Source organism: Ovis canadensis, chromosome 19 (assembly GCF_042477335.2).
Source record: "Ovis canadensis isolate MfBH-ARS-UI-01 breed Bighorn chromosome 19, ARS-UI_OviCan_v2, whole genome shotgun sequence".
NCBI classification, from domain to species: Eukaryota; Metazoa; Chordata; class Mammalia; order Artiodactyla; family Bovidae; genus Ovis; species Ovis canadensis.
Window position 1 is genome coordinate 47,162,726 of NC_091263.1, and position 27,344 is coordinate 47,190,069.

At 42.0% G+C, this 27,344-nt stretch overlaps 1 protein-coding gene and 1 pseudogene across 1 annotated transcript; both read right to left on the reverse strand.

Annotated features, from left to right (window-relative positions):
• Positions 1 to 306: 306 nt before the first annotated feature.
• Positions 307 to 22,295, reverse strand: ARL6IP5 (ARF like GTPase 6 interacting protein 5). Its single transcript, XM_069561681.1, has 3 exons — positions 21,496 to 22,295; positions 3,307 to 3,524; positions 307 to 988 (listed from the first exon to the last, which is right to left on the reverse strand). The coding sequence occupies exons 1-3, from the start codon at positions 21,669 to 21,671 to the stop codon at positions 816 to 818; spliced, it is 567 nt and encodes a 188-aa protein (XP_069417782.1). The 5' UTR covers positions 21,672 to 22,295; the 3' UTR covers positions 307 to 815.
• Positions 11,831 to 17,055, reverse strand: LOC138424557 (large ribosomal subunit protein uL23 pseudogene; annotated as a pseudogene).
• Positions 22,296 to 27,344: the final 5,049 nt, after the last annotated feature.

Genomic DNA, 27,344 nt, shown 5'->3' on the forward strand with positions numbered 1-27,344 from the left:
AAGAAAAAAGGGAAATATTATCTTGGATACCTCTTTGTCATTATAAAAACAAAACCCATGCAATAGAAACTCATTTTATTCTGATTTTTTTTTTAACAAGCTTGTCAAGAATAATACAGGCTACAGAGCTGTAACTCCCTTAAAGAAGATGATATTTAGTTTGCAACAAATGCCTTCTAATTAATAGCATTTCAAAAATTTACAAAAAAGTCGATAAAATATTTTCCTAAGCAGCTAGCAGCTTTATGTTTGTAAACAAAATAGAAACAACTGCTTTATCCACTGCACATCAACCAGGAGGCAAAGTGATCAAGATAATTTTTTATTTTAAACAATAATAATAAAAGCTAAACTAATTGATACCCCACATATTATAACCCTAAGGAAGGAATATTTTTGGAGGAGGATGCTGAGGGGGATTAAAACAGGATAACATCATCTCCTTTCATAGTCTTTTCATTTATTCATATTGCCTTGATACTTTACAAACTCTTTCCTACAAAATAACCATATTGTTGCTGTACACTCCATGATTCTTTTATTCTCCTTAAGAAATCAGGGTGATCCGTTTCCAATCAGCTTACATAAACACACTGGAGATGTCAGACCTAACAGGAGGGTTGTTTCTTTTAGTCAGAGGCCTTTTCTCTGTGACAGCAGAGATGAGAACAGGGAGGCCTCTCTGTGCACGGTGCCATGGGTGGCTGGATGGTTCGTGCACCTCCTATTTCAAAAACACAAACAGAAAGTAGGTCTGGACAAGGGCAAACCGCAGCTCGACTTCTGCTGCGACCCTATGGCCAGATCAGCTCCGTCTACTCCTTCATTTTACTGATATAGTCACTGAACTTGGTGATGGTTTCCTCCTGCTGCTCCAGGGCATCTAGGACAATCCCCATGGGTGTCCTCTTCAGACCAATTTCCTCCATTTTATTCTCCAGTTTGTTCTTGAGGTTCCGGAGCCTCAGCGACGCATGGATGAACATCACTACAGGGAAGTGAAAGGTGACGGTTAGCACCAAAGCACCCATTCTCCCGCCCCGCTTCACAACTGAAGTAACAACTTTCTCCATTAGCTACAGTCCAGTCTGCTTCCCTAACTGACCCACGTCCCAGAGTGGATCCTTACATTTTATATAAAGCTCTTTGTCAGCCTAATAGACCCAAGTCCCTGTATGGATCCTTGGACTTTACAGTATTCTTTGTGTGTGCAGGAGAATGTCGTATTCAGCAGGAAGGACCATAATCTGGCAGCCATGCTCTCCCCTTCACACATTGTTACCACTGCCTTTCAGATACTACTTAAATACCTTAAAATTCAAAGTGAATTGATGTGATTTCAACCTACCTAAAAATGCTAACCTTTTCCGGAAAAGAACTCATGCTCAGTTCAGGGGTTATCTGTATTTTGTTCCTGCAGGAGGCACACAAGTGAAGTCCTCTTAGAATGTGCCTCCTAAGGAGCAGTTTTGCACAGTATTGGGTATAGATACCTGGAAAAAGCTATTGCACAGTGTTGGATATAGAATGTCTGGATAAAATGCTAAGGGTTTACAGACCTTATGTAACCTGGTATTCATAGAATTTGCCTGATCATTAAGAATTACCTGAGTTTGTTTGTAAGAAACAGATTTTCTCTGGCCCATCTCCTGGGCCTCCTGAACTTCTAGAACCTTTACAGGGCTGGGCTCAGGAGTCTGTATTTAAGTCAACACCTTGGGTAATCTACACCAGCACTTTTCAAACTTCTGTGTGCATACAGATCACCAGAGAGAAAGCCTGTTAGATAGGCAGATTCCTAGTCTCCAGCACCTGGAGTTGAGATTGTTGAGACAAGATAGGGTTCCGGAATGTAATGTTTCAGTAACCACTGTGGATGATTTTGATGTGGGTGATTTGGGGCCGTCATTGTGAGAAGCACTCATGTGCGTTCTCTCTGGAGGCTCCTAATCAAGAGTGACCACTAGAAACATTTGAGGAGCTTTGTAAAAATATACAGGTTCTTTGGACAGCCCTGTGGACCAAAGAATCAAGATCTCCAAGGGATGTGGCTGAGAAACATATATGTTAAAATCATCCTGGATGATCATCAATCATCAAAGTTTGGGAATGACTGATCTTGTCTAATTCCCTTCTTTTATGGATGAGTGAACTATAGCCCATATAGGGTTATTGTTGTTGTTCAGTCACTCAGTAGTGTCTGACTCTGTGACCCCATGGACCGCAGCACTCCAGGCTTCCCTGTCCTTCACTGTTTCCCAGAATTTGCTCAAACTCATGTCCATTGAGTTGATGATCCCATCCAATTATTTCATCGTCTGTCGTCCCCTTCTCCTCCTGCCCTCAATCTTTCCCAGCATCAGGATCTTTTCCAGTGAGTCAGCTCTTCCCATATAAGATAACTGGTGCAGATCACATGGCTGGTTTCCAGCAGGTCTATGAAAAGAAACCTGGACCCTTGACTCTTAACTTACGATACGTTTCATTACACTGCTCTGTTTTTTACAAGCTGTATACTGAGGTAGAATCACTGAAATACTGTCTCTAGCACATAAAGAAATCCTGAAGAGTATTTCAAAAATGTCTAAATTTAATGATTCAATTATTTTATCCAATAAGGTGTGGGGTTCACATATAAATATTCTGAGGGCTTAATCTAACAAACCCGAAACAAGGAATTGATTTTATTTAGTGGAATGGCAGCATATGAAATGCTTTTAAAAATTAAAGGGATGTTCCTGTCACTGAGTACACTATAATTCTAATTAGATTGCCATTGATGAGACTGGAGTTTTATCTGTTCTCTATTTCAGGCTTCAAGTGCTTGGGAATCTCAGTCAACAGTGCACGTACACTTTAGAAAATGTCTAGTTCTCATCACCAGAATTGGAGTCCATGGTTACCTATACTCTGGACCAACTTACAACGCTTTCGACACTAATTATGATCTTCTGAGTAAGTAGAGAGTAAACATTCATTTCTGGGTCAGCACGGGATGCCTGGCACTGAAGAGTTAAGAAAAGACTCTAATATCAGACAAATCTGGATTCCAATGCAGACCATGCCACTACTGTATGACTTGGGATCCGAATTTGTTTACTTTTGTGTCCCCAGAAGAGTGGCACAGAGGGGGTGCCCAGTACGTATCTGTGCCATTAATGGGCTATTCAGCCTTGACCTGCTGTTGCAGAAAACTCTTGATAGTTTTGCAGACCTGCCAACACACCTCTCAGAAACAGGTTAGGACATTCTCACTGGATGAATGGATCGACATTGCTTGATGACATAAGGCTCAGGTTCACTTACACAGCAAAGGAAAAGTGATACCAAACACAAAGACCATGACTCCCCCGAACAGGGAGATGAGGAAGTAGCTGGCTAGCATGACCACCATGACGAACACTGTGGGGTACTGCTTCTTCATCCGACGGAGGATGTCTTTATTGTGAGCTGCCCACACGAAGCCCGTGAACACCAGCACCACCACAATGCCTCCAAGGATCATGTTGAAGGGGCTCAGGAACCTGGAATACGGAAAAAAGGGGGCGCTCAGGTCAGGAGAAGGGAAATGAGGAAGCGGGGAGGGGAAGAGTAGCAACATAGCATACTTACCAAGCTTTTCATCTCAGTTGTCTCATTTAATCCTCATATCCTGATGAGGTCGATAGTATTAAATTACATCTCCAAGGAAGAAACTTGGGAACAGAGATTAGAGCATGGTGGAGGGAAAATTCACAGGGAGGCAGTGTCCTACCGAACAGCCCATCACATTAGAGGCCCAACATTTCAATAGACTAGAGCCCCTTTGTTGGATGCACTGTCTTTAGCTTTTATACATCCTGGTCTCTGGTATACAATGATTGTATTTTCCGAGCTCCAAGGGCTTATTTAAATCCACCTAGAATCTGCCCTGTTAGATGAATGTGTTCAGGTCACATGGTGGGCTTCATAAGCCAGTGTGCAGTTACACTTGTGTCTGGACTGTACAATAATTTTAAAAACTTTTACTTGAATCCCAATGTGTGTGTGCATGTTTAAATGCATCAACCTTGGGGTTTCTTGCTTCTCCTGGAAACAAGAAAATCCCATAAAACTAGTCCCAGTTTCCCACGTTAGCCACTGGCTAGAGTGCCTTCTCCTTTACATAGAATAAATGCTCTCCATTTAACCTCAGCCCCCACCACTATCTACGGAATCTTTGACACAGAGGCCCCTAGTGAGCTGCCATTAATAACTGTTTTTCTAACAGCTGCCTTGCCCTGGTCTCTTACATAAGCTGCCTGGCCCATGGAGGCATGGGGGTTTATGACTCCTGGTGTTAAAGAGGCCACTCTAATTCTTTACAAGGCCCAGAGTATCATTAGGAGATGGGCTATCAACTGAGATTTCCAGGCATAAAACCTCCAGTTTCATTGTTACATGAGCCAAAGGTTACACTGCTGCGGATAAAGGGGGAAAGCCATTTATAAAGAGGACATGTAGATCAAGCACTTCCTAAATGAGAATGACTGGGCGTATTGTAGCCCCACCCACCCCCACCCCCAACCCACTGTGTGTATAAAATTCTTAAAAGACATTTGTGGTCAGCAAGTACAATGATTTACTAACTTTTTACCCTCCTAAGAGGTTAATGAGCATGTTGCTTGGGAAGAACAAGGAGGGGGTCAGTGTGTTATCATCAGCATCACTGATTTGGAAGACAGGATAATGAAAGGTGATGCCAAGAACTGACTTTCTCCGAAACAGAACAGATGAAGTCATTTCATATTGGAATTTATATTTAGGATAACAAAGATTCCTTTTTAAAAAATCTCTTGAAATTTTTCACTCTGATTCTGCCTCCTGAAACAGAAAAGCTATTTTACTATTTAATATTTAAATAGTTTCAAATAGGAGTGAAAGATTGCATATCTTAAGGGGTGAAAGCAGGGACATAATTAATGTCAAACTCCTTTGAAAAAGTTAATTTCTACTAAAATGCATGGAGCTAAACAGTGGTCAAAGTAGTAGCATGTAGTTTTAAATTAAACTCTATAATAATAAGTTGCTTATTTCATTCAGAACTCTTGGAAATACTTATATCCTTCCAGGAAAAAATCTCTCCAGAATAGATAATGTAAAGAAATTAATAAAAATGCAAAGACTGAATTGTAACAGTATTCACATGAGTGGTATTTATGATTTATAACTTTTAGAAATAATGTATATGGCCAACAATGTACTAAATGGTGACATATATAATTTTTAAAAAGTCGAAATATGCTTTATCATGTGGGAAGGCAATAATATATTGCTTAGGTAAAAGCAATAATTCTGTCTGGTAGGTGGATTTAGAACCTGTTATATAACTCAGAAGTAGAAACTTCTACAATCAGTACCTTATTTTATGATCAGAAATAAAGTGAACATACAAAACTTAAAATGTAAAGATATAAAAGTAACTGCTCCCCAGCCCCAGCCTCCCTGGTGGCTCAGATGGTAAAGAATCTGCTTGCAATGCAGGAGACCTCAGTATAATCCCTGGGTTGAGAAGATCCCCTGGAGGAGGGTATGGCCACCCACTCTAGTATTCTTGCCTGGAGAATCCCATGGATCGAGGAGCCTGGCGAGGGCCACAGTCCATGGGGTCACACAGAGTTAGACACGATTTAGAGACTGAGTGTGCACACAGGCTCTCCAGCCCCACACCTCTGGCTTTGGGCAGGCCAACTTCAACAATCTTGCCTTGCTTCATCTCTCCAGTCATGCTGATGCAATTTCAATTCAAGAGCACAGCCAAGCTCTGCCTTCTTCCACTCACAACTCTGGTTTCCGGCTCACTGTCCAGATTCTCTTTCAACTAATCCACCCCACCCCACCCGACTCCCGAAGCTTTCCCAACATCCGGCTTATGTGCTTGTCTGTGTATCCTCCTTCTCCCTCACCGTTTTCATTATCTAGGTCTCTTGGCCCTTTTTTCTTTTCTTTTTCATGATTCTATCTGGGTTATACCTTCTCTCCAGCTTTGACCCTAGAATTGGTTTGGTAAAGACAAAAATGTCCTTCCAGGTCTGGGGAAGGAAAGATCTAGCTCAGGGCCAAAACAAGATCTTCTTTTGCAGGTGATGGGGAGACTGGGTAGAGAGGCTTAGAAACTCTCACAGACTAACATATTTCATTTCTAGCACCAAAAACATTATGAGAGAAATTTAAAAGACTCTAGCAGTTTTACTGGGTAATAGGATCATGGGTAGTATATTCCCATTTGCTTATTTCTATTTTCATATTTTTTCAATAGTCATATATTACTTGAAGATAAAATAATTGATATTTAAAAATAAAAGTAATGGGAGAAAGTTGCCTGAAAGAGACAAACCCCTTTAAATAGACTTGATGTTGACCAAATCAATATTAACTCAAAGAACTAGAGCAGAAGTTTCAAGTTTAGGCAACTCCTTTGTATAAGCTCCAATAGGAGATGGTTGCATGCTGATGATGCTATGTGTGTGTGTGCTAGTCACTTCAGTCATGTCTGACTCTTTGCAACCCTATGGACCTTAGTCCACCAGGCTCCTCTGTCCATGAGATTCCCTCCAGGCAGGAATACTGGAATGAGTTGTCAATGCCGCCTCCAGGGTATGTTCCTGACCCAGGGATTGAACCTGTCTCCTGCAGGGAGGTAGGCAGGTTCTTTATCACTAGCGCCACCTGGGAGGCCTGGGAGATGGTTGGTTGGTATAAAATGTTAAAGGTCTCCATCTCAGTTCTTCCTAGAATATCTATTAAAATAATAATTCACAAGGCATAGCATATAATAAAATGCATGCCAAGTTTTTTCTATGTTTCTTGGTACAAGTGAGGTAGACTTCTAGGCTGAATGGCTAAATCAAGCCTAGGACAAAGAACAATGAAAAATCTAGGCCTGACTCAAGCAATTCCAAATGTGCTTTTCACCTGCTCCTGTTGCTCATGTTCAAGAAGAGAGAACAGAGCAGAGAGTCCTATAGGACTGGTTTTAGCTTACCCAATGCTCAAGCTGTGATCTATAATTAGAAACCAAAGTTACAAGCTGGAAAAAATGAACAAAGTTACTTGGAGCAGAAATGATTTTCTTCTTTATTCTGCTTAAGCACAATTCCATTCTAAGAAAGGGGAAAATGCACAGCACTCCCACTGCCCTGGCACCTCCCTGTACTTGGAGCAAAATAAAATACACAGATCATCCTCCAGAGATTAAATTCATTTTCCAGTTAGTGCAGGAGTTTTGGAAACCAGTTCTTGTTTGAAATGAGTAAAGCTTTTACTCAACAGTTTGGGTTCTTAGTGACATAAGTCACCATAAAGCCCAAGGACCATTAGGATAAAACTTTCATAAATATGCCACCTAGCTTTCACGTGGACAACTGCCATTGGATTTGATAGGCGCTATTTCATTTTTCAGAGGCCCATGAATGAGAAAGAGGAAGGAAGGCTGGAAGCTAGATGGAAGCAAAGGAGAGAGGGGAAGGGAGAGAGGAGGGAGAGAAGAGAGAGACCAAAGGAGATGGAGAGATCGTGATTTTCTGTCTTTGGTGAAAACAGGACTTTCCTTTACAAATCAAAAACATTAAATATGTTTTTCTATTGTGAGTTGAAAATATATACCTACATATATATCTATCCTGGGCTTCCCAGGTGGTGCTAGAGGTAAAGAACCTGCCTGCCAATGCAGGAGACATAAGAGACCCAGGTTTGATCCCTGGGTTGGGAAGATCCCTTGGAGGAGGGCATGGCAACCCACTCCAGTATTCTTGCCTGGAGAATCCAATGGACAGAGGAGCCTGGCGGCCTATGGTCCATGGGGTTGCAAAGAGTCAGACACAGCCAAAGCAACTTAACAAGCACACACATGCATATGTATTCTACTCAGTAAGAAGATAAATGACAATATCAATATGACAGATAAATGTCATAGTTAAAAATTCTAGTGGAATCACTAACAATTGTAAAAAGGCTTAGAATCCCATCACAGAACCCTGTAGCTGACTCTTCAAAGAGGAATAAGTGCAATCCCATTACACGGATGAATAAGCTGAGGCCCAGGGCAGTGAATAAACATATTTAGAGGAATCCAGGGGTAGGAAAAACAGTGCCAGTTGACACAATTCATAATATAACCCATTCTGTGTTGTTAACCAGCTCCAGGGATTTTCCCCCCTCAACCATTTTAGAAGCCTTTTCTTCTAGTTTGGGGTAAGCAACTAAAGGTCATTCTAGGAAATCCCTCAACATTTTCATTTGTCTCTAAAGGAAGGTAGTTATGAGCGGGTGTGGACGCAGGTCCTAAACTTGCCAACGTGACTCAGCTAGCTATGGCTGTAGTTTCAACACAAGTTGCTAAAAGAAAAATAAAAATCTTGGCCAACTGCAGAATTTTAGAGCTAGCATGGATCTTGAGAACACATCTCATTCTACACAGAAAGCGTTAGTTGCTCAGTCATGTCCGACTCTGCAACTCCATGGACTGTAGCCTCTGTCCACGGAATTTTCTACACAGAATGAAGATAAGAAACAGGTAAGTTAATAAATTTGTTCTGAGGCTCCCAACTACAGTGCTGGTGACAAAAGTTTATTCAGAGATCTTCAGATTGACTCGAGTGCACATTTGTTAATGCCTGGCACGCTGTAATGCCAACAAGAACCAAAGAGGCAGTGAAATATTTTCTGAGCAACAGAAGCAGCTTTGCACTGCGTTCCAATTTTCTAACCCCCAAAAAGCTATTTTTGCAGTTTGGTTCCTGAGGAAGCCTGACTCACTAAGAAAGCAGAGGAATCATTTACTCACAGAGCACTTCTCTAAATTGGTGATATTTTTCTGAGGTTCTGAAACAACCAGGAGTCACTGCAAATATGAATCCACCCATCCATTTTCTTGCTTCCTAGTGCTTTTAGGATAAAAACAGGATTCTCTGCACATTCTACAAGGCCCTGCAGGCGCTGGCCCCTGCCTGCCTCTGCAGCCAGGGCCATTGCAGACAATTGTGTAGCTGGTATCTGGGACAAGGGTGCTGAGCTGAGGTGGGAAACAGGAGCCTGAAATTCAGGCCACACTTCACCTGCCAAACCTGTGATTTGCCTTACGCTGCAGGAGGAACGGACCGTTTCAGTCATCAGTATGAGGGATGCCTAAGGGCTGTAGCATCTCTGCCTGTCAGCTTTCTCACACCACCACTGCTTGATTTTCCACACCATCCACTGGGGTTTCTGTCTGTCTCTAGAGCCTACCCTGCCCCTGGCCATCCGAAGCCTGAGCACAAGCCATTCTTTCTGCCCGATTCTTTCCTATCTCCTTCAAATCTCAGCTTAATCAGCTTTTTCCTAGTCTTTCTGACCACATCCTAGCACCATCTGCCTCTTCTTAACAAACCCTAAGATGATACACAACTGTGTGTGTGCTCAGTCATGTCCGACTCTTTGCGACCCTGTGGACTGTAGCCTGCCAGGCTCCTCTCTCCACAGGATTCTCCAGGCGAGAATACTGGAGTGAGCTGCCATAAATTCAGTGGCAATTTGATACTTATTTGAATGAGTATCTTATGAATGTCTCTGTCTCCCACTAGAGATTAAGCACTATGAGGGCAGGGACCGTGGTATTTTCTCCCCAGCACTTGGCATGACACGGCACAGAGCAGGAATTTGATAAATGTTTGTTGAAATAAAGAAAAAAAAGGTAAGTAAGAGTCTAGCACATTTTCCTGTTATTTAAAGTTAAGCTCAGCAACTTTGTATGGCCATGAAATAAGTGATGTGAGATCTGTCTTGAACAAATTGCTCTCATTCCTCACTGTACACTAAACGTTACTATAAAGATAGTCCCTGCTTTTGTACCTTCACAGAGCTGTGATGAAAGGAACAAATGAAAAACCTGAAGTAGGAAAAACTCCTATGTGATATAAGAAGAGATGAGATGAGATCACAGGACCCTCGGGCTTGCTGCAAGGACGGTGGCTTTTCTAAGTTCTGTCTCTAGTGCTGGCTGGGGGCCAGGAGGAGGGCAGGTAGGACAGAGGGAGATCCATCCTCCTACAGTCCTGCCTACATAGGCCCCCCTTGCTCTCGGATTCCACAGATAACCCCAGCCATCTTCTGTGGTTGCTTTGGTTCCCCACAGGGCTTTCTTCCTAGCAAGAACTATCTCTGATTATAAAGTATAAATGTATTAAACGCACAAATCAGTTTTGAGTAAACGTGATCAGTGTCTCCTGGATCTCTTGATCACAGGCACTTAACATGGGGCAGAGTTTATCTCTTTTGTCACAGAAAGGTCAGAGTAACCTAACCTTGAGATTCTCCTAATCGACTGAATCAGCCCACAATATTTATTGCATACTCGCTGTGTAGGGAGTATTTGTTACACTGTGTGTACTGGTATCATCAAACTAAACACATCCTGATGATCCACTGTCTTGGCAACAGTTGGCATGTTAAAAGTATCCACTGTAAGATATACTTTGGGAACCTCTGTGTTTTCTTCTGTGTTTATCAAGCTCATTGCTTGTTTTATTTGTATTAAACAACAGCTTAGACCTAAGTTAGAAGCTATAAGTCTCACCTCCCACAGCTGTGAAGCTTCAAATAGTCACTATACAAGGGATTAGACTGCAGCAGATCCTTTTTTAAAATATTTATTTATGTAGCTGTGCCATGTGGCAGCATGCAAACTCTTAGTTGCAGCATGTGGGATCCAGTTCCTCAACAGGGATCAAACCTGGGACCCCCACCTTGGGAGCACAGAACCCTAGCCACTGGGTCACCAGGGAAGTCCCAGGAAATCCTTTTTAAACTTTTTATTATGGCAGATTCTAAAGGTAAAGAGAATGGTGTAATGAACCTTCATGTATACTGATCACTGCCTTCAACAATTAGGAACTCATGGTTAATCTCATAATGCTTTGGAACTCAAGTGGAAAGATATTTGTTTAAAAACTGTTCTTTCTGAATGCTTTTAGTTGAGGTAACTAAATTGTCACATGGCAAGTTCTTACAGCGCTGTGGAGAGAAGACAGTTGTTTGGACAAATGCTAATGAGTCTGGTGACACATAAACTCCCCTCCTACAAGCAAATCCTTCTCTATTTATCTTCCACTAACCCTGGAGAAGGAAATGGCAACCTACTCCAGTATTCTTGCCTGGAGAATTTCATGGACAGAGGAGACTGGTGGGCTACAGTCTGTGGGGTCGCAAAGAGTAGGACACAAGAGACTAACACATTCACTTTCAGCCCCATTTTCTGCATTCCTTTGTATTTCCTGGAGACAAGGAGGATTTCACTGATGGGATACAAGGGGGATTTGTAGAACCAGAAGCCAAAGCCTCAGTTTTCCAGTTGGGATAGGCTTCCAACTGTCTCTATTTTGTGAATGCTCCCTGGGAGAAAAGACCAGGAAATCCTATCTATTTATATGGGTAAATGCTCCCAGAACTGAAAGATAGCCTACAGGTTTCGCTTAAGATCACAGACACAAAAGTGTTCCCAGAAAAAAGAAGCCAAGCTCACCACAGGAGACAGGATGAATGTTCTAAATATTCTGAAGCTGAGTCATTCATTTATCCAAAACAAAAATAAAAAAGTCCAATGGCACTGCTCAATTTGGTAGACGTCCAGTTCACCTTTTAGAACTGCATTTCCTGTACAGAGCTCTCTGCCCCTAGTAAGCTGACTGAGAGCTTTGGCCCTCTTAGAAAGAGATCCAAAAAACCCCTAAATCCACTTATTTATTTGCACATTTACCCAGAATCATTGTAAATCCTTACATAGGGAAAGGAGATAGAAACTACTAACTCCAGTCTGGCAGCACTAGGGGAATTTTTTTTTTTTTTAGGGTATAATGGGGAGATGTTGAGAAAAACAAGGTTATATGCATAGTGTCAGAGAAGATGATCTAATGAATTCTTATTTGATGAGGAATTTTCAGATTAAAATTTTACTGAGTATTGATAGACCTCTTCAAGTTCTACATTCAGAAGAAACACATGCCCTGCCAGGGAAAGACATGTGCCAGCATGCCAAGTGCAGTGCTTCAAGTGCAAATAAAAGTGTGTGGGAGGGCAGGAAGAGATGAGTTCTGGGAGGACTGAGGAAGGCTGGGCGGACTTGTACTCCCACGGGTATCATCAAGGCATCCACAGTATCTGGGATGTAGCAGGTGCTCAGTAAATATCTGTCCAACTGAGTAGAAGGCATCTGAGCTGCAAGTGAGGATGGTTCCATTTAATAATCTCTTCTCCATCCACATACTCAGTGCCTCTCCCACTTTTTGATACCTGCAAGTTTTGCGATTTGGAATCATTAATGTACAGAAGAGATCAGGTTAAGTCAGGTTGAAAACGATGTGTGTTTATATACGCATATGTTTCTGTACGCTTGCTATCAGTTCAGTTCAGTTGCTCAGTTGTGTCCGACTCTTTGCGACCCCATGAAATCACAGCACGCCAGGCCTCCCTGTCCATCACCAACTCCTAGAATTCACTCAGACCCACGTCCATCAAGTCAGTGATGCCATCCAGCCATCTCATCCTCTGTCGTCCCCTTCTCCTCCTGCCCCCAATCCCTCCCAGCATCAGAGTCTTTTCCACTGAGTCAACTCTTCACATGAGGTGGCCAAAGTACTGGAGTTTCAGCTTTAGCATCATTCCTTCCAAAGAAATCCCAGGGTTGATCTCCTTCAGAATGGACGGGTTGGATCTCCTTGCAGTCCAAGGGACTCTCAAGAGTCTTCTCCAACACCACAGTTCAAAAGCATCAATTCTTCGGTGCTCAGCCTTCTTCACAGTCCAACTCTCACATCCATACATGACCACAGGAAAAACCATAGCCTTGACTAGACGGACCTTTGTTGGCAAAGTAATGTCTCTGCTTTTGAATATACTATCTAGCTTGGTCATAACTTTTCTTCCAAGGATGTTTTCAGCATCATCCTGGTGCCTCTCTTGACTCTGAAAATTTTAAGGGCAGGAACCACAGCTTATTCTTATTCTCCACTGTATCTCATAGCATAATGCCTGAGATATTGGTAAGTGATTCATTCTCTTAGTGGAATGAATAAAGGAAGCAACACAAGTGAGAGAAATGTAGAACTGGCTTTGAAGCTGAAAAATTTCAGGAAACATTTCCATTAAGTTCAGCATAAACAGATTGCAATTAATTCTATCTGCAAAGGTTTTAATACATTCCTCCCCATCCAAGGGCTCTCTGATTCTTCTCTTCCTCTACCACCTAGAAACTTAAAAGGTATGAACAATCTGCCCATTTCTTTCTTTCTTTTTTTTTTTATAGTGAAAACTTTTATATTTGAAATTAGCCAGCTGGACTCAGGTTAGATGATTCCAATTTTGTTGGCAACATCCAAAGCATCATAGTCAGGAGCCAGTCGAACATATGCCTTCTTCTCTCCATCAGGCCTGATCAGAGTATTGACCTTGGCCACGTCAATGTCATAGAGCTTCTTCACAGCCTGTTTGATTTGGTGTTTGTTGGTCTTGACATCCACAATGAACACCAGTGTGTTGTTGTCTTCCATTTTCTTCATGGCTGACTCGGTGGTGAGGGGGAATTTGATGATAGCATAGTGGTCAAGTTTGTTTCTCCTAGGGGCGCTCTTCTGAGGATATTTGGGCTGCCTCCTGAGCCGCAGCGTTTTGGGCCGCCGGAAGGTGGGTGACGTCCGGATCTTCTTTTTCTTGTGGCTGTGGACACCTTTCAACACTGCTCTCTTGGCCTTCAAAGCTTTTGCTTTGGCTTCAGCTTTAGGAGGGGCAGGGGCTTCCTTCTTCGCCTTCGGCGCCATCTTCATGAAAAGTGCCCATTTCTTAAAACCAGATGTTGGTAGCTACCAACCTACAATATATAATGAGACCACACTCATTTTGAAAAAGATTTAAGTTTAGTCTTTTCAGGTAGATACCAGCCTTCCAAAAACTCTTTACCATCCCAAGCAACTGAAAGCAAAAAGGGGTAACTCTAGTTTCTGCCCAGTGGTAACACCTCCATAGCCTATACAGGGAAGAAGTACTTCAGCTAACAAAATATGAGCTGATTCACTCACCAGCTACATTATGTTGCCTTAAAGGAGAAGCAGTAATGTACAGCACTAAGAATAAAGGTGCCTTTCTGGCTGGAGACACAGCAGAGGCATGTACACATTCATAGAATCTGTGTGTGGTTAGTACTTCTGAGGCCACGTCAGAAAACATGTGTTCTAATGGCAGGGAGTATTTGTGAGAGGGAGATAGGCATGATAATACAAATGTTGTGAGTCAGGTATGCTGTTGAATTTGGTTAATAAGGAGCTTTAGAATATATGCAATGGCTTAATGGACAAAGTATTTCAATTATACTAATAAACCAAGCTTCTATTAGCAGCTTTGGTTCAAATTAGCCTCGTGACCTTTACATCTATGAAAGCTGTGGGGTTTGATAGAATCAGTATTTTTTTTTAAGCTATCTTTCTTTTTTACTTTCTCTTTTTATTTTTTTAAATTATGAGAATATGATAACATGTACAGGAAACTTGGAAAATATGGAACAAAGTTACATATGGTCCCACTATATAAGTAGATAAATTAAGATTTTTAATTGAAATTTTAATATCAAACTCTCAAGAGTGAATAGAATGAATATACAGAGAAGTAGAAGGATACACAAGACCTGAAAAGCACCATGAACCAATTCAACATAATTAAGGTTTATATAATTTTCACACAATGCTAGGATACAAATTCTCTTCAAGTTCCCTTAGACTATAAACTAGGAGACACTGGAACATATCCAGGGACATAAAACAAGGTGCAAACATTTCATGGCCTAAAGGTACTGAAATCTATATATAGAGTCTGTTCTCTTATCACAGTGGGATTATGTTAGAAATCAATATCAACAGATGTTTTAAAAATAGTTCAGCAGCACATATTTTCAAGTTCAATGTGACATTTATCAACAGAGATCTTTGACTTGGCCATTGAAAGCCTCAAAGTTAGAAGACTGAAAAAAACACAGGGTGATTGCAGAGAAGAAAGCATTTAAATGAGAAAGTAATATCAAAGATACTTTAAAACCTCCAAGTATTTAGAAATTAAATGTCCACTTTTAAATGATGGGTAAGAATTGATGCTTTTGAACTATGGTGTTGGAGAAGACTCTTGAGAGTCCCTTGGATTGCAAGGAGATCCAACCAGTCCATCCTAAAGGAGATCAGTCCTGAATGTTCATTGGAAGGACTGATGCTGAAACTGAAGCTCCAATACTTTGGTCACCTGATGCGAAGAACTGACTCATTTGAAAAGACCCTGATGCTGTGAAAGATTGAAGGCATGAGGAGAAGGGGATGACAGAGGATGAGATGGTTGGATGGCATCACCAACTCGATGGACATGAGTTTGAGCAGGCTCCAGGAGATGGTGGGGGACAGGGAGGCCTGGCGTGCTGCAGCCCATGGGGTCGCAAAGAGTTGGACATGACGGAGTGACTAAACTGAACTGATATTTAACAAGCCATAACAAGGAAAATTAGAACATATTTGTAATATAATAGGGATCAATACTTCTCAGTTTTAACTTTTAGGAGACATATCAGAATTACTTGGGGCATTGAAATAAAAAAAACACAGATGCCTGAACCTAGCCAAGAACTATACACCAAGAATCTCCAAAGGTAACATCTGGGCTTAAAGGTTGATTTATTTATATTTTCTTACTCTTTCCTTTAAACCAGATCAGATCAGTGTTTTTTAAATTGTAATGCACCTAGGACTCATCTAAGAGTTGTGTTAAAATACAGATTCGGACCCAATAGGTCTGGGATGGACCCTGAGATTCTGCATTTCTAACAGCCTCCCAGGGTAAAAAAAAAGAAAAAAAATACTGCAGTTCCATGGTCCACAGTTTGGACAGATTTCTCTAGCAAATCTTTTGGCGTTCTTTTAAGCACATAGATGCCTGTCTGCAACTAGAATGCATCATATACTTGGTACTTAAATTGCACGTGCAATTAGGTTATGCCTTTGCTTTTCACTTTCAAAATAGAGAGAGACATCTATTACTATAGTCAACAGAAAAAAAAAAATCCAGTGCTGAGATGTCTCCTGTGAAGGATGGAGGAGGTTAAGTCATGTCCTTTTCTATCTTAGACATTGTTTCTTTCTTGTTTTAAATGATGCAAAGTCATGTTCAACAGAACATGCATTCCTCAGCTTGTTATTCATGCTTCTTTAACTCATTTGATCTCTTCTGGAGTGATGCAAGCATTTCAAAAGGAAACTCAGCTCTTCAAGGAAGCAAAGGTTTCTAAGTAACAGAAGTTGCAATTACTAAAGGGTAACTATCAACCAAGAAGAGTGGGACGGGGAGGGGGATGAGAGGGAGGTTCAAAAGGGAGGGAATATACATATACCTGTGGCTGATTCATGTTGAGGTTTGACAGAAAACAACAAAATTCTGTAAAGCAATTATCCTTCAATTAAAAAATTTTTATAAATAAAAATAAAAATGAAAATTTCTACAGTAATCATCTAATACTTCTGCTCAAGAGAATACACAAGTTGGGAGACTTCTAAACATGTCTGTAATCTAGGATTTCATAGAATAATAGCAGTTAACATTTGAGTGTTATCATTTGCTAGGCCTAGAATCCCAGGGACAGGGGAGCCTGGTGGGCTGCCGTCAATGGGGGTGCACAGAGTCGGACACGACTGAAGCGACTTAGCAGCAGTAGCAGCAGTGTGTTTTATGTTAATGGAGTCATTTGATTCCTATTCTATAGCAGAAAAACTCCAGGGCAAGTGGACTTTTGAACAGAAAGTGGATAAAAGTAAATGCCATAAGTCTATCAAAAAATAAAAAGACTGAGTCTGTGGAACCAGTAAAGGCATAGCAGAAAAAGAATGATCACATAACAAATATAATAAATTAAGGCTAATGATCAAAGCTGTATAAAGCTTCAAATCCATGCCATTCTAATGTTTGAAAAGTCAGGAGCCAGGACCTAATGTCAAACTGCTCTGTTCTGTCCTTGTGAAACTCTGTTTTTGTAATTTGTTATAAAGCAACTTGCATTCCAGGTGGCTCAGTGGTAAAGAATCTGCCTGCCAATGCAGGAGATATGGGTTTGACCCCTAGGTCATTGGGAAGATACCCTGGAGAAGGAAATGGCAACCTCTCCAGTTTTCTTGCCTGGGAAAACCCATGGCCAGAGGAGCCTAGTGGGCTACAGTCCATGGGGTCACAAAGAGTTGGACATGACTGAGTGACTAAACAACAGCAACAAGGATAAAGCAACTTGCATTTAGTAAAGATGATGTTGAAGAATCATATTTTTTTTGGCAAGAGAGCAGTGGTTCTCAATTGGGGTGATTTGGATCCCAAGGGGACATTTGGCAATGTCTGGAGACATTTTTGACTGTCACAACTTAAGGGGAGGGCACTTTTTTCTTTTAGTGCAAATTACATTTAATGAATAAAACAAGTACAAACTAATGTATCAATATGCACATAGCAGAGAGCAGAGATGGTGCTAAACATCCTACAATACACAGGATAGTCCCCTACAACAAAGTATTCCACCATCCAAAATGTCAGTAGCATCAGATGGAGAAAGATCACAGAAGTGTATTTCACTGCATTTGCAAGGGCAATATGAAGTAATCAAGAGTCTGATTTTTAAACTTTTTAAAATTGAATTTTTACACCATAGTAATCCTAACCAATACGTAGTGAACACTGTCAGCAACGACCCCCGTTAGTCTCACTCTGGGAGCATGTTGCTGTTATGTGCTGGCTGTTGCTGTGTGCTTCGAAATAATTTATTCCGTTAAGCAGGTTAAAAGTTGCCCCCACCCTCATGTTGAAACCTTATGTTCATTTATTTATTCTTTTCACTCATCAGCTAAGCATCTGCTATATTCTTGGCCTCAGGGATCCAGAGAATAAAAATAATGTTAAGCACAACAACAAGAAAACCCGCCCCACAAACAAAACCCACAGTCTCTGGCCTCAAGGTTTCAAGAGCACAGAGTGATGACAAGTGAACAGACAACCTAAAACTTGTGGGGTAAGTACCAGGCAAAATATAGACACAGGTATGGGGAGGGAGGGAGAAGGGAGAATGTCTCCTCAAAGAGATAGTACCAAAGCCGAGTCCTATAGGAGAAGCATGGGTAGGTGAGTAAGTTGGGGACTGGTGTTTGGGTCAATGGAGCTGCTGGGATAAAGATGCTACCTGTGTTAGTCTATGATAACACTAACAGAGATAAAAAATAATAATAAAACTCCAAAATAAATTTCTTGCAGCAAACAGTAGAGGCCAGACACTGTATTAAGAAACTTGCCTGTATTAACTCAGATAATCCTCACAATATCCCTATAACACAGGTACCGGGAATAGTCTCATTTTACAGCTGAGGAAACTGAGGCAAAGGGTGTTTCAAGTGACCTACCCAAGATCACATGGCTAGTGACTGGTAGTTGGGATTCAAAATTGACTTAACCAGGCGCTAGTGCCTAAATTCTTAACTACTATTGTCTACTATGTGAAGAGACAGAAGATATGGCAATTGCCCCCACCAGGTCTGTTAGCTAAGACTTAATTAGCTTAATTAGGTCTGTTTAGACTTAATCTGAAAGGCAGAACAGATTCTATATATGAATGGAAGTCATATGCCTGGGAAACCATGCTATTAGGATGAGGTTCAAACTTTTCTAATCATGAATTATCAGGCCATGCCTGATCAGGCCCTCACTCACAGATCTGTCTCTATCTTAATCCCTCTTAATCTCCATCTCAGTCTGGGCAGCCCCTTCAGTTGTTTTGGAGCTAGATGATATCCACTTTGTTCGCCCCCTCCGTTTCTGCAATGTTCAAGAGCAGCTTCACTCTTTCCTCACCCAAGCTAGTTTTCAACACAGGAACATTCAGAGTTGAGGCTGAAGCCCTCCAACAATGACCTGATGGCCTCTCCCGTGCAGCAGCGGGCGGCACCACTGAAGAAGACCCTTCAAACACAATCCCTTCCCCAGGAAACACCCGGGCCATATTTTCACACACACACTCTACCAAGATATGATGAGAAACCATCAGATACAGGTAGAGAGAGGATCCAGGTGGCAGCCTCCAGTACTGTTCTGATCCTCCCATCTATGGACGTCACAAAAGAGAAAATTTTTCTTTAGAATGAAAAACACATTCCAGAGTCAGCTAAGCTCCCTGACCCTGAAGATATTTGTTTTTTTCCAGCTTTAAAACACTCTAACCTCATGACTCAGAGGAAGGTGGAATAGTAGTTAGGAGCACAAGCCTGGGATTGTGACTTGGGGTTGGTCATGTAACCTCTCTGAGCCTCAGGTTTAGTAATAATATCTCATCTCATTGGGCTGCATTATGTAGCAAAGTATCTGGCACATGCAGCACTCAATAAATGTTAGCTTTTATTATAATTAAATTATGAACAAAGAAATGAGCAATCTGGAAAGAACTATAGGCTGGGTGTTTGTAGATGTGTAGCAAACAGGTGAAGATGTCACAAAAGATTTTACTGGGGTACAAAGGAAATCCCACACTTGACATACAATCTTCAAAACAACTGACTAGCCTATATCTTTTGTAAGTTTTTAAAGAAAAGGTTAATAAACAATGAAATAGCTACTTTGCACTTTGACTGCCAATCAACAGCTCCTGCTTGAAAAGGGAACTGGGAAGGGCCAACATCTCAAACTGCCTGAGTTAGTGGGCTAAGACTTCACAATGAAGGAGCTATATTTAGTCAGCGGCTGCCCCTGGCATTCATAGTGAAAAATGAATGCCATCAAGGTAGCAAGGCTGCTGGAGCTTGTGTCCATCTGGGCAGTATATCTTTTTGAAAAGCAAGTTTTTTGTTTTGTTTTCTGTACATTTGATTGGTCTGTGTCAAATCTTGCCCAATATCTAAGCCTTTGTGGGGGGTACCTAAAAAAAAAACAAAAATCCTAGCTAGATCATTAGATAAGATGCCTTTACAAGGGAAAAGAAAAAGAAAGCAAAACAAGAGATGTAATCCTATTTACCCATGACTTTTTTTAAGACATTTTTTTTTATTGCTCTGGGAAATACGCATTAAGCATGAAGTTAGGGGAAGGTTTAGAAGGCAGCTGATCCAGGCCTGTCCCACTCCAACTAATTTTAACTCAGCAGAGTCTGTTCAGAGCCCAGTGCCCTCCTCACACCAAGCTGTTCTGAGTTCTTTAAGCAACACATCATGAGGATCTAAGTAATTGTCTACAGAACCCCACAAATGAGAGTCCTTTTCTGCAAAGGAGTAAACAGCCTGAAACACAACCAGAAATTATGAACTACTTTTCTCTCCCCTGAGCTGGGTATCAGGTCCTACAGCTTCTCAAAAACTGTTGCATGCTCTTTGGCCAGGATTCATGTGTGATTGATCTTGGTGTGCCTGAGCTCGGTACAGAGAAGTGACTCAATAAATAAGCCAAAGAACAGTAAACCAACCTCAGAAACCACCCTATTCATCCTTCCTCATATCTTCCAAGTTTAGATTTTTCCTTTCTCCCAGGCCAGCTTTCTCTTTCTCTGTGTTCAATTTCAAACAGAAATGCCAGCCACTTCTTAATTGACAAGCGGATTCCTTTATGAAGTCTGAGGGTGGCTTTTTCTTTAAAGATGCATTGGATCAGCAAGATGTAGAATAGCACCACCTCATCTTGCAAAAATGAGTGAAGCATTTCTTAAAGGATGACCTACAAGAAAAAGTGGTTTCTAGAAGAGCAGGTGTTGGGTGAAATCGTATATAACACAGGACACTTAATTTTAAGACCGGGTGCGAAGATAAAGTGACCATCCCTGGCAAGTTCTGGAAGAAAAAAAAGAGCAAAAGGGACACCGTTTCTACATGGCAGACTTCGCCCCATACTGGGAGATGCGCCACCAGGCTACACCCACCCTTTTGCTCCCAAGCTCAGCTTTCTCGTACAATGTGGCAGGCGCTAGGCAGAGAAACCCATAAAGAGCATCGCTTCTCTGATATCCTTTTTACACTAACACCCCAGAAGGCAAGTTCGGATCCACACCCCGGGGGCCCAAACCTTCCAGGACGGCGTCCGTCCCAGCCAGGTGCAGGATAAAGTTACACCACTTTCCTCTTTCTTTTTATTTTTAAGAGACCGGGGCGCGACAAATATCAACCACAGCCAAAGCGTAATCGGGGCGGAGGAAGAAAAAAAAAGTCCTTTTTTTTTTTTTTTTCCTTGCGGAGGTTGGCAATATTTCTGCAGCCTTTAGGACTCGTTTCACGCTTCAGCCCGAGGCGCGGAAAAGAAAAAGGACCCCAGATTGCTGCGGCCTCGCCCTGCGAACAAGTTTCCACGGGTTTACCCGCCTGCAGTTATCAGGGCAGGAGACCGGCGGGGAGACCGTTTCCGCATCCCGGGATCTTGCACCCAGAGCCTCCTCCGTCCTAGCCCCCGATCAGTGCCCGGGAGGGGAACCCCACTTACCCCACAACGGAAATCATCATGGCAGCCACCACTAGGTAGTTGGTCTGGTAATAGAGCAGGTTGCTCACCACACGGTTGTTCCATTTGGAAATGTCCCTGAAGTCTGGCCGGGCAAAGCGGTCAGAGCCTGGGAAGAAATCGTCCCAGGCGCGGAGAGGAGCGATATTCACGTCCATGTCTCGCGTCCCACCTTCTTGTTCTTTGCTTCTGGAATCTGACGGCGGCGGCGCGGCAACAGATCAGCTGAGCTGGGTTAAAGTTGACAAGAAGCTCTGCCTCGGCCGGCTCTGCGGTTGGCGGACAGTGGAGTAAAGGAAATTGGGAGCGGACGGGCGTTTCTTCTCCTCTCTACTTCTTGATTTGGTTCTAAGCGGTTGGTTACAGGAAAACAGGGGCCCCGAAGCAGAGCAAAGAAGAGATGAACTGATAGAAACCAGAGGAAATGCTCTGGGTGAAGTGAGGTGGCAGTCCGAATACAAACACCCTTCTTTAAAATACCCCTTTTGAATGTCTAACCTAGGAATGTCGTCTGGACTTTAGGGAAAATTTTTGCAGCTGTTCAGATGCACCAATCTGACTGAAAGGGAGTGGAAGGCAACTGTAGTGTTACTGAAGGATGAGCTGGTTTTGAAAGTTAAGGCGTTACTAACCTTTGCACAACCAAATGCAATTCACATGTTTTCTGTTTCACTATGAGTCATCGTAAGTGAAATCAGGTTGGCAAAATGGAAAAGAAATACGTGTTTAGAGCGGAACGGCTGGTTTGTTTTTTCACTCTTCTTTATTCTCCATCTTTGTTTGCTGTGGGCAAATTTATACACGTACTGTGCCGTTCTGATGAAGTGGGCACTCAGGTCACTTCAACCTTGAGCTGAGCATGTTGTTTTGTTTGAAAGTAAACAGTGATCTGCAGAATACTGATTGTTCTGCTCTCCAGTATTTTCTGGGCAGAAACATGGATTCCACTCCACAAGTTTTTCTTACTTTTATCCTAATTTCTGTGCACAACTCTAAAAGAGCATAGTATTTTAATAGATAATGTGGTAGCTTGGTATCCCAGCCCAAAGAACTGCCAAGAGATGTCATAGTTGTAAATTTCCTGCTGCTGCTGCTGCTGCTGCTAAGTCGCTTCAGTCGTGTCCGACTCTGCGCGACCCCATAGACGGCAGCCCACCAGGCTCCCGCGTCCCTGGGATTCTCCAGGCAGGAACACTGGAGTGGGTTGCCACTTCCTTCTCCAATGCATGAAAATGAAAAGTGAAAGTGAAGTCGCTCAGTCATGTCCGACTCTTAGCGACCCCATGGACTGCAGCCTACCAGGCTCCTCCATCCATGGGATTTTCCAGGCAAGAGTACTGGAGTGGGGTGTCATTAGAAAGTGAAAGTGAAGTCACTCAGTCGTGTCCGACTCTTTGCGACCCCGTGGACTGTAGCCTACCAGGCTTCTCGGTCCATGGGATTCTCCAGGCAAGAATACTGGAGTGGGAGTGCCATTGCCTTCTCCAAATTTCCTTCTAGGGGGTTCCAAAGAGTCATCTTTTTTCATTTGAGGGAGTGGTTGATAAAGGAAACCTCCTGTTATCAAAATGCATGAGAATAAAGTATTTTGGTTAATAATAGATCATGTGATTTCTGATGCTAATGTCTAAGAATGAAATCTCTAAACCAGCAAGTGGTGCTGTTTTAAAAAATTGAATTCATTTTCCTTAGACCACCAATTTTCAAAAAAGTTAGAAAGTGATAAACTGTATGTGATACAAAGTCTTAAAGACATAATTTGATTTCCCTGGATAATTCAGAAGGTACTAAGGAAATTCCAGTGACTCTAAGAAATTAATCCTGCTACTGGTGTTTACTGGTGGCTCAGAGGTTAAAGCGTCTTCCTGGAATGCAGGAGACCCGGGTTCGATCCCTGGGTCGGGAAGATCCCCTGGGGAAGGAAATGGCAACCCACTCTAGTACTCTTGCCTGGAGGATCCCATGGCGGGAGGAGCCTGGTAGGCTACAGTCCATGGGGTCACAAAGAGTTGAACACAACTGAGTGACTTCACTTTCACTCACTCACTGGTGTTTAGAAAAACATGGTGATTGGATAGAATCAGTTGCTCAGTCGTGTCTAACTCTTTGTGACCCCGTAGACTGCAGCTTGCCAGGCCTCCCTGTCCATCACCAACTCCCGGACTTTACCCAAACTCATGTCCATCTAGTCGGTGATGCCATCCAACCATCTCATCCTCTGTCGTCCCCTTCTCCTCCCGCCTTCAATCTTTCCCAGCATCAGGGTCTTTTCAAATAAGTCAGCTCTTCATATCAGATGGCCAAAGTATTGGAGTTTCAGTTTCAGCATCAGTCCTTCCAATGAATATTCAGGACTAATTTCCTTTAGGATGGACTGGTTTGATCTCCTTGCAGTCCAAGAAACAAAAGCATCAATTCTTCAGCACTCAGCTTTCTTTATAGTCCAACTCTCACATCCATACATGACTACTGGGAAAACCATAGCCTTGATGCTTTCTGAATAGTGTTTACAACGTGAAAGTGTTCCTGAGCTTTCACATTTTCTTGACTCTGGAAAAATGGGAAGGTTTAAAGTCAGAGCAAAATTAGAGTCCTAGCTCTTTTGTTGCTGGTGGGTGATTTTGGAGAAATTATTTAATCTCCTCCAACTTCAGTTTCTTCATGTGTAAAGTGGGTGCAATAGGAACATCTGCCAGGTAGGTGAAGATAAATAAAATAGTGGGTGGAAAGTGTTTGGAGTATAGTGATTGCTCACAGTTAGATGTTACTGTTCACTTTTTTTTTTTTAAGATGCCTGATATTTTAGCAATTTAAAATATATGTTTTATTTGGCTGGGTCAGGTGTTGGTTTTGGCAGGTAGTATCTTCAATCTTCGTTGTAGCACGAGGAATCTTTACTTATGGTCTGTGGAGTCTGTAGCTATACCATGTGAAAGCTCTTTGGTTGTGGCATGTGAACTCTTTGGTTGCAGCATGTGGGATATAGTTCCCTGATTAGGATTGGAACCCAGGTCCTCTCCTTTGGGAGTGTGGAGTCTTAGTCACTGGACCATCAAGGAGGTCCCTACCGTTACTGATATTAATCATAATATAGGACATGATGGGCTGCCATCTATGGGGTTGTACAGAGTTGGACACGACTGAAGCAACTTAGCAGCAGCAGCAGCAGCAACAGTGCTTTAACCTGAGTTGTTTTCTATGCTGCTATAGTGAATGTTCACTGACCCTTCTCTATCTTGTTGCAGTTTTATTTCTATGATTGTATTCCAGTAGACTTGATGGCAAAAAGAAAAAGAAAAGGTTGAAAAATTTCACTGTGATGCCAAAAAATAAAGATAAAATTTGAGTCCTTTCCAGGTGAAACAGATGAAAAGAATGCAGTCTTGCTATGTCTTCAAGGATCTTGCTATTCAGTAGAGACTTAAATCCTGGACAGTGAGTACTAGATAGAGGTGTGTCAGTGCTTGGTGCTCAGTTACAGGAAGTCAGAGGGTGCGGAAGTATTCCCCGGGGCTCGAGAATTTCGAGACGCAGCTCTGTGGCCAAGCTGAGTAAATGATCTCCGTTAAGACCAATGTAGGAGCCCCAGTAGGAGCTGTGACCAAGAACTTTTACCGTCCAGTTGCTCAGGACTGCATGACCATAAGCTGTCAAGTGTGTGTTAATAATAAATCATTACTCATTGGTCATAGGCAATTGACATCCAGTAAATATTTATTCAGCGTTTTTTAATTGTTTAAACTTTCAAAGAAGTTTAAAAATAAATGAAAAAAGTTGGATAGAGCTCTGTATATAGCGTGATCCTTTTCTTCCTCTCTCCTAAAATAGTAACCATGCTTCTCTCTCTGGTTCAACTGTGAGAGACTTTTTCCCCACTACACATTTCTACCTTTATCATAAAATCATTTAAAATAAAAATGAACACATATGAAATCCTTACTTTATTTCTGGTGTTTCAAATGCTCTACTTTAGTAACGGCTCTTTGTCACTTTATTTAGTGGGATGGAATTCAACATAGAGGCCTTTCTGGGGCTTTTCTGTCCAAATCTCTGCTTCTAGATATGGCCGCCCAGAGTATTGTCTGTATATAAATCATAGTGGATAATCTAAAAGTTTGTTATATATTCCATTTGAAATAAGGTAAATCTGATGTAGGTTTTGCTTGCATGTCTCTGTTACTTTCATAATTGGCAAGGACAAGTGGCTATTTCTTATCAGTCACGCTGAGCCAGTGGGAGTGCCTGGTGTCGTCTATCAGAATACCACCACAGTGAGTCAGGGTGTGAGTCCCAAGGCAGGAGCAGAGCCAGATGACCTTTTCCTGGGCCAACTGGCTCAGATGGTGAAGAATCTGCCTGCAATGCAGGAGACCTGGGTTTGATCCTTGGGTTGGGAAGATCCCCTGGAGAAGGGAATGGCAACCCACTCCAGTATTCTTGCCTGGAGAATCCCATGGGCAGAGGAAACTGGTGGGCTACAGTCCATGGGGTCATAGAGAGTTGGACTCGACTGAGCAACTAACACTTTCACTTTTATCACTTTCCTGTGCCAGCAGCTTCCTGTTTCTGGGTCTCAGCTTTGTCCTCATGAAATGGTGGGTTTGAACTATGTGGTCTCCAAGGTGCCCCTTGGTTTTTTATCATTTGAGAGGGTTGTGATGCTCACTGCCATTAATGGAAGGCCTCCTAAAAGCATTGCTGGAGACCCAGCACACATGAGCCTGTTTTGAGAAAGAAGGGTTTAACCTTAGTAGTTTCCACCTGTAAAGGAGTTTGGGGGAAAAAAAAAAAGTTTTTGGGTTGATGTTGAGACATGTGACGTGGAGAGGGGCTGGCGTCTGTCTCCTGCTGTGGGACTGCGGGCTGTGAACTCTGTCCCTCCATTGACTGTCTGGCACTGACTTTCAGCTCAATGAATGTTATTGAATTAAATTTGATTGGGGGATAATAAAGAACAGAGAGGAAATTAAATATAATTTATTAGCAGCTACATTAACTGAGTGCTAACCAGGCTTTATGCTTTCCATTTCAGCAATTCTCAAGCTTTATTTTGCACAGAATCATCCTGGGTTTAGTGAAGGTTGCAGGTAGGGCCTGAAAATTTGCATTTGTAACAAGTTCCCTAATGATGCTGATGTGGCTGATCAGGGACTATATTTTGAAAACACAATAGATTTCATTTAATTTCAGTCTTACAAGGTGAACATTATCATCCTCAGTTTACAAATGAAGACACAGTAGTGCCCAAAGTCTCACAGTTAATAGGTGGAGAGTTAAGGATTTAAATAAACTGTCCTTTCTGACTCACAATCTCATTCGTGTCCTGCTCCAAGAAAGGATATATGTATGTATGTGTATGTATATATGTGTGTGTGTGTTTTACTTGTTTTGAACATGATTGTTTCTCTTTATCCAGCCATTCAGACACATAGGAACTCAGGTGCGTGTGTGTGCAGACACATAGACACACACACACCCCTATGTATCTACCTATATGTCTGCAGCTCTATCTCTGACTCTGGAAAATAGTGCAAAGTTCTATCACCGTTTATTTTTAGGTGATGAGATGCTTTGCATATATACATAAATCATATAAACAAATAACATGTTATTTGTATAAATTGTAATTTATAGAATTTATATATATTCATAAATAAGCTACAGATGAGGTTGTATTTTCACACAAGATTATACATTGGGTAAGACTTCTCTAAGTGTATATAATCATGACTTTAATTACAAAGAAGCCTTTAAACCCACGGGAGCCTCTCACAACCAGCCCCAGCAGCCCCGCCTCCTCCCCGCAGTCCCCGCCCCTCTTCACCGGCCCC